The following is an 8,399-nucleotide window of genomic DNA, read 5'->3' as shown; positions in this document are numbered from 1 at the left end:
TTACTTTGCCAAGTTCAAGTTCTTCCACTACGAGCGATGAAGTGTCTGAATTTAAGGCTGCTAACTTAAAAGACGCTGGTCTATGGCCAAGCAAAATTAGTGATCATACAAGAATCTTACTGGTACGCCAAGGTGCATCTGTGATCCAACACCTAGATTCAGATTTCGGTGAAACCATTCGTCAAGGTTCATCAATTAAAGGACGGAACAGAAAACTAACTCGCGATTGGTTTTTTCAAACCTTGCCAAATGGCGAAAAAATGTTACGGTCATGGATACTCGCCTTACAAGAAAGCTCTCTACTGCTTTTGCTGCAAAATATTTCCAGCTGAAAATTGTTCGAGTTTTAATTCGTTAGATGGATTTAATACTTGGTGGAAACTTAATCCTAAGTTACTCGAACATGAATCCAGTGTGACTCACGTAAAAAAATTCATGCAATGGAAGGAGCTGGAAATTAGAATTACTTGCGGAGCAACTATTGATAAAATAGAACAGGAAGCTGTTGAAAATGAAGCGAGGAAGTGGAGACATATTCTTTCAAGATTGTTGGACATAATTAAATTCTTAGCGAAACAGAATTTAGCTTTACGGGGTCATCGAGAAGGAAATGACTCTGAATTTAACGTTGATACTGAAAACACAATAAATAATAGAGGAAATTTTTTAGAACTAGTAGATTTGTTGGCAAAATATGATCCAGTGCTAAGAGAACATATTCTAAGAATTAAGCTGGGAAATAAATTCACCTTATCTTATATGTCACCTACGATTCAAAACGAATTTATAGAAATTTTGGGAAATAAAGTACGAAGCAAAATTTTAGAACAAGTTAAACAAGCCAAATACTATTCTATAATATTCGACAGCACTCCTGACATTTCTCATAAAGATCAAACGAGCCAAGTTTTGCGTTACGTAATGATTGATGGAGATAAAGTGAAGATAATAGAATCATTTGTCGATTTTATCGAGACGAAAGGTAAAACCGCCGAGAATATTTCGACAATGATTTTGGAGAAATTAGAAAATGACGGACTTGATATTCAAAATTGTAGAGGACAAGCATATGACAATGCGGCTGTGATGGCTGGAAAATGTACTGGTGTGCAAAAACGCATAAAAGAAATTAATAGTAAAGCAGAGTTTGTTGCATGTACTAATCATACCCTGAATTTGTCCGGTCTACACGCAGCTTCAGTGGCTATTAATTCTATAACTTTTTTTGGAGTTTTGGACCGCCTTTACGGATTTTTTTCGTCCTCGGATATTCTGACATCGGTGACTTCCCAAAGTCTCAAACGTGTAGTAGAAACTCGATGGAGTGCAAGAGCTAAAGCTGTGAGTGTCTTAAAAAAAAATTTCTCAAATATTTTAAAATCCTTGGAAGATCTGACTAGCGAAGAGGAAAACATATGCACGAGGTCGGAAGCTGGCGTACTACTTGGTGCGTTGCAATCCTTTTCATTTTTGTGTTTTCTCGGCCTATGGGAATCAGTTCTTACGGAAATTAACGAAACACAGATTTACCTTCAAACCAAAGGGATAAATATACAACATTGTGATGTAAAACTTAAGGCTTTAAAGGCATTTTTAATGGAAAATAGGGATAAGCTAGTGGACAATGCAATAATATATGCCAAGGAAATTTGTGTTGATCTAGGAATTGTCATGGAGCGTCAGCGTCGGTGCAAAAAGAAAAAAAGAATGTTTGATGAAGGATCACATGATGCTGAATTACCATATGAGACTGAATTGCGAAGAGAAATGTTTTCTTCTCTGGATAGGGTGATTCAAGAAATCAATACAAGATTTGAACAGCTTCATGTTCTTGCTGAGAAATATGGATTTCTTGCTCCGTCTAATCTTTTAAACGTCTTTCTCCGTCTAATCTTTTATATTAATAACTTTTGCTTATATCTTTTATGTAGTATTTAATATTTTCAGTTCATTTATTTTTAATATTTTAAAAATTGTATTTTTGTGTGTATTTTATGTTCTTATTATTACTATGTTCTTATTATTATTATTATTATTATTAAATTACAGCGCTTTTTAATTTTTAAACAAATATAAGTATTTTAATAATTGTATATTAAATTAATTGTAAAATTAATTAATTGTGATTTATTTTAATTTATTATTTGACAGAATATTGTAAAAATCCATACTTATTATTATTATTATAAAAATTATACACATATATTTGTAATTTTTAGTTTCTTTTATTTAAGTAGAAATTTAAAATAATTAAGTTTATTTTTATAATAATACATGATTTGTTGGCTAATTATATAATTAATAAATTTTTGTGTTTTTTTTACTCTGTAATGATATGTTGATTTTGTCGTGTTTTATATAATACTATTTAATATATTGCATTTTATTCTATTATTTAAAATTAATTATAATGATAATTTGACAATTCGTTATTTTATTACATTTTTTATTGTTTTATAAAACACCTTGTTTAAATAAGAAAACAAATACTACATACAAAAATAAATAATATGCAATATTTAGCGTAATTGAGAAGTGAGGCAAAGGGGCCGCCTGTTCCGGAAAGTTTTTGATTATTACTTATTAACTAAGTTACAGATTTTTCGGAAGGTCAGATTTTGTTTTAAAAAATGTATGGGGGGGGGGGCAATTTTAAGGATCGCCCCGGGCGGCACACACCCTAGCTACGCCACTGCATTTAATAAGTTAAGTAATGACAGTTTTATAAAATGTGTATACGTTTCACAAGAATTAAATGTTTTATATGTATATAAAAACGTTGCTATATTTTTATAATAATTTACACCTAATTTATAGCGATGTTTTGGGCAATTTATCAATTATTTCTTTGTACAATTTGCGCAAAAAGTAGCTGGCCGGAAATGTGGTTCGGTCACGTGACAACAACAGAGCGCCGTTCGGCAAGATGGCGCAGTGGCGGCCGGCCGCTCTGCGCCGCAGGACTTGTCCGTCGCTGTGTTTCGCACCGCCATCATGATCTCTTCTATTTTGTCCCGCGTCGTTATGTAAGTACGCTCCTGACACGTCTGTGAATTTTTCCGCCATTTAATAAGCTCTTCGTTACAATTTTGCGCCAAGACGAGTCAAACGCCCGTTTTCTTTGTCGTTTCAACGATATTCTCGACTTATTGCGAACGATTGCGCATTATTTGCATATTAACCGTCGTTTACATTTTAAATTTTAACGTTAAAATCATTATCATATGAATCGTAGAGTCTTCGACTGAGTATTGATTTTTCAACGACCGTGAATTTAAAAGTGAATAAGATTCACTCTCGTTTATTTCATTGCTATCTTAAGACCAATAAAAGCGACCAGTATTAAATTTTTTTTAATTAAAATCGCGGAATTCGATATATTGATCCGTTTTGTTATGAACGACCATGAAATATTTTAATTCTTTTGTTTTATGTTTCGGCCTGAATGCGAATAAACGCGTCCATTGATAAAAACAAGTCGATATAGTTTAAATCGCGCAATCCTATCTACATATACAATATGTATTGACCCGTTTTATTATGACGTTTATATTGCGCAATATTTTATTGACATTTTGCGTTTTATTATCAGCTTTCTCGATTTCCATTAACTTTGTTATAATTAAAAGATATTCAATTCTGTAATTATAATGTTATTATTAAATTATTTATGCATTTATTCGCCAGTGGGTAGATAATTGACTATTTAATATCAATTTTAATTTTTTCGTTCATTAAAACCTTGATTCGTCTTCAAGTGTATGACCTTCAACTGACATCCTTTCATAAGTCCTGTACTCGACCGAGTATATTTTTACAACAGCTGCATTCAGTTTAATACCATAACCTTCACAATGCTACAATGCTTCCTATGCAATATGGTCGATGTGACCAAATAGAGCATCATCGCTCACCTGAACAAATTCGGCTGAATTATTTATTTAGTCGTATGCAATATATTTTTGTTTACTGTGTGCATTCACTTTTCAACGTTTAGCGGAAATCCAGAAGGTGAACTCTTTGTGTGTTAAACCATTGTTCGCTGACGATAATGACTTTTTGTTCGCCAAAGGTTATGAACGCATCTGGGTCATTAAATTGTCATCATATAAAAAATATCATTACATTTCACTCAATTTAATGAAAAAAATAACGAAATTCGGAATTGCGACTATATTATATTTAGTCTCTGATTATCATAGGTTTTCCTGAGTGCATTCCTTCTGTGTTAGATACTGTTTCTCAATATAATCATATTGAAAGGACTATTTTGAGCTATCTTAGTCAGAAACGACGAGTATTATATTGCACTGAAATAAAACTTGACTCAAATTTTGTGAGATACTTTAGCTTTATGTGGTCTTTAACCTGTCAAATATAATATTAAATTATTGTATATAGCGTGAAAATTCGGAAAAAATTATGAATAAACTATTATTTTCCTTTTAGAAAATGGCGAAGGTTGATCAATTATTTTTTTATGAAGGCAATTTAAACAAGCAATATAGTATATGTGCATTTATTGTAAGCATTTTATAAAATATATTTGCATTCAAATAAATAAGCTGTGCATTAGCGTTGGTATGGTTTACATATCAACTGTTACGGCCAAAATTTTTCTGAATGCGTTTCTACGCGTTCCGGAAGTGAATAAATACAGTTTCACTGATATTGTTTGATACATTTTAACCGGCCTAGTTAGTAAAATTAAATTCATACTATTAATAATATAAATTCACTGTAACAGTTACGAAACGTTCAATTGCTGTTCAAACCCAAACCTATCTTAAAGAAAGTTCTAAAAGCAATTATAGTTGTTGAACCATTAGATTACTTCTATTTAGGTTCAAGTTTGAACTTAAAATATTTCTCAATGTAATATTTTTTTATTGAATATAAATATATATTTATTTAATGCTCATTTTTTAACATTTTTAAGCACAAATCATTCGTTTTAGTGCACACTACAAATAAAATGTTGCTCAATCTAATATTTATTTAGTGCTCATTTTTTATTATTGTAATGCAAAAAAAATCGTATATTCTATATTTTTATATTTAATTATTACAGTTTAAATAAATATTAGATTAAATCGGTTGTGCAGTGAGTTTTTATTTGTGAATTTTATTTATAAACGAAAATTTTATAGTCTTATATGGATTGCCTTATTTATATATTATATAGTCAAATATAGCTGTAGGAGAAATTAAAGTAGCATTCCAATTTATTTAATTTATTCCTTATAACCTAATCTAGCTGTTTGTTGAACTTTACGCAGTAGTTGCCTTCACTGGTGTTAAAACGATAAACAGTTTTTAAACTTTAGTCTGACATTTCTACATGTAAAAAAATATTTATGATTATTTTTAAAGCAATGTGGTCTGTTTGTAATTATTTTTCTAGTAAAATAATATATAAAAATGTTATTTCAAAACAGTTCATACTTGAATTCGAATATGTATAATATTTTCATTTTGTTGGGTTGCGTGCATGCATGGTGATATGACTATGTGTTAAATCCTTGATATTGGTCCTTCGATGAAACTTGGACGAATGGGAGAGAAAGTCAATTTAGAACCAGTCGCGCTATTGTTTAACCCCCCCCCCCCTCCCTCCGGTACATCCTTTAGTGAAACGTAACTTACTGACCATTTGTTGGCCACCAACCGATAATTACAAATGCTACGTTTTGTTTCTGAGTGTATCATAAAGCTTAAGAAAAATGGATTTATAAAGTTTTTATGTTGTGATAATTTGCGTGACTATTGGGCAAAATTATTGGGGTATTTCACTCGTTTTATTTAGCCAAAACTTTCTAAACGACCATATTTTTAACCAATAATTGTCACTTATTTTAGTATCTAAAATGGGTTTTAATATCGAGATTAGGTCAATAAGTCCTTAGAAAATCTAAGAGATGGCAACGAAACAAGTTTGTTTTTGAAAAGTACGATCTGTCAATAGACCGCTGTCAAATTGTCAGCCATTTACATTGCGTCCCTTCATTTTTACAATCTATTGAAGCAAAAAACCTTTGTTATTTTCGAAGAATGAAAAAAACGAGTTTCATGTAGTGATTAAACATTTTCACTTGAAAGATATAATATCGAAAGAAATCAAAGCCGAGTTGAATGAAGTTTATGGCACAACTGCAACAGCGTTTAAAATGATGAATGATTTTAAATGTTGTTGTATATTTACAAGTGAGAACATCGTTCGGGACGTCCACTTAAGGTGACTACGCCAGAAATGATCGACGAAAACGTTAAAGCCACAGGCATATCATATGGTTCAGTGGTCCCCACCTGCCCCCCTCCCCTTTTTTAATCATTAGAAAACCACGATCATTTCGGGAATACCTAATATTCTTCGACATATTGTTGAGAGCTTTTCTTTTCGATACCTTTTGTTAGTTCGTTTTGCGCGTAATGGAATACGCAACATTTGATGTCTAAAGCTACAACAATCATCATAATTTCAAAGTTTTCCATATTCATTATTTGTCTTGTAATTAAAGATTCCACTCAATCCATTTTGCTTTGAAAATATTTAACTGATACGATTTCCTTGCCTATTTTATCTCAATTGTAATGTTATCATGTCAGTTCTTATCAGATATATTTTAAGTTGTTCGAATCGACTTAATGCTTTTGATGTTTTTGCTTATAGCAGTTTGTTGCCAAAACCTCGTTTACAATTGGACATTACAACTGGTGATTTTGTATGGAAACAATAGGAAAAAATACGATATTGACAATCGACCGCTGTCATTACTCCCAATAAGTTTGATACATTAATTTCTGGTCAGCTAATATGAGACATTATCTTTTTGGAAGCTTGGAAACCCTTTATAGGGCTAATTTATTATTGTATAATTAAAGATTGAATTATTGGGTTCTGGAAAATATTTATTGCTCAATTATATATGTACAAATAAATATAAATTTATTTACATTTTTTAAAAATATTTATAGGTTTATGGTATAGTTCAAAACACAGAATAGCGCATCACAACGTATGTAGTAATATATTGTCTGTATGGATTTTTATTAATATTGCCTGAAATGTATAGGATATAATTATTTAAAAAAATGTTGTTATTCATGGCGTGCTTACTTTCTGGCCAACGCTCACTCGCTGCCGCTCGTTCATACCTAACCTGTCTAAATTTTAAAACGTACATAAATACGTTAAGTGAGCATTGGTCAGAACAGTGAACACCCCATGAACACAACAAAACAGGTACTTGTAGAAACTGTATGGCTTCTGTTTCGGTACGAGGCAGCTTAAATTTTCACTGAAAATATAATAGTGTATAAAAAAAATCAATAATATTTTTTTAGAATAAATTTGCCCTCCGATTACAGGATGTATATAAAAATTATATTAGAAATAAACTCGTAAAATTTAGATTATTTATAAATATTTCTCTGATCATTTCAAATCAAAATCATTTTTACTCTTTCTCAGCATAGAAATTAAAAACTTTTTCAATCCCAGATTTAACCCTTTCACCGCAGCTGATATTTTTACGCGCCATTTCGAAATTTGCTAATATGTGGGGGAGCACCTACATATGCCATAAGTTATTTAAATATTATTTCAATAAATTAAAGTGTTTTTCAATTTTAAATTATACAAAGAAAAAAATATTACAAGGCTCAAGGATTCTAGAGCCTTGTAATATTTTTGCATACTGGCGATTTTCTTGATTACTTCTGTAGGTGTCATCCGCGGTGTAAGAGTTTAACGAAAACTACAAATTAATAACGATAGAACATAATCTCTCATATAGATATCTATAAAATATTTGGCTCAAAATCCAATTATTGTATTTTAACGGTGATTAATATTAGTATATTAACCGTTTTTGAGTTTTGGCCTATAAAGGGTTAAGAGAAAAACTGTTCAACTATTACATTTGAAAGTGTTTGAATGTTCTTATATATATATATATATATATATATATATATGCTCATTAATGTGAGTTTATACTCAATAGTTACGTAGAGTTAATTATAACTATGCAAATTCGTATATAAATTAGCACATAATTATCACCCTTTGAATTCTATAATTATTCAGAACGTTTGATTCGATGCTCTTTGATGTATAATGCTGAATTTCCAGTCTGGCGGTGTCTTAAATTGAGATTGCGCTGTTAATGCCCCTTTAAAAGATTCTGTAGTATTAATTACACTCTTTATGTACGTCTAAACGGGGCTTCATATTTAATAATATTCTAATCTGATGCATTATGCTGCACTCGGAATCATCGATAACATCGCCCCCGTCTGCGAAGCTCGCAATCAGAAATAACACTTCAACTCTTTCTGGTCTGCGCTTTCGATGATCGTCTGGCACCGAGTCAAGATTTCCTTTTGTTTGGTGCCGAGAT

At 31.2% G+C, this 8,399-nt stretch overlaps 1 protein-coding gene across 1 annotated transcript in view; it reads left to right on the top strand.

The window, feature by feature from the left end:
* The first annotated feature begins 2,933 nt into the window (after positions 1–2,933).
* Positions 2,934–8,399, top strand: part of LOC148228645 (uncharacterized) — a 32,111-nt gene continuing 26,645 nt past the window's right edge. The window contains exon 1 of the mRNA XM_088198995.1: positions 2,934–3,026. Coding sequence (XP_088055121.1) covers positions 2,995–3,026 — 32 coding nt within the window. The 5' untranslated portion in view covers positions 2,934–2,994. The remainder of the gene's footprint in view (positions 3,027–8,399) is intronic.

The sequence above is a fragment of the Plectrocnemia conspersa genome, unplaced genomic scaffold, assembly GCF_051122295.1.
Source record: "Plectrocnemia conspersa isolate PC_06_02 unplaced genomic scaffold, ASM5112229v1 ptg000012l, whole genome shotgun sequence".
Classification (NCBI taxonomy): Eukaryota; Metazoa; Arthropoda; class Insecta; order Trichoptera; family Polycentropodidae; genus Plectrocnemia; species Plectrocnemia conspersa.
This window is presented reverse-complemented; position numbering and strand designations above follow the sequence as displayed.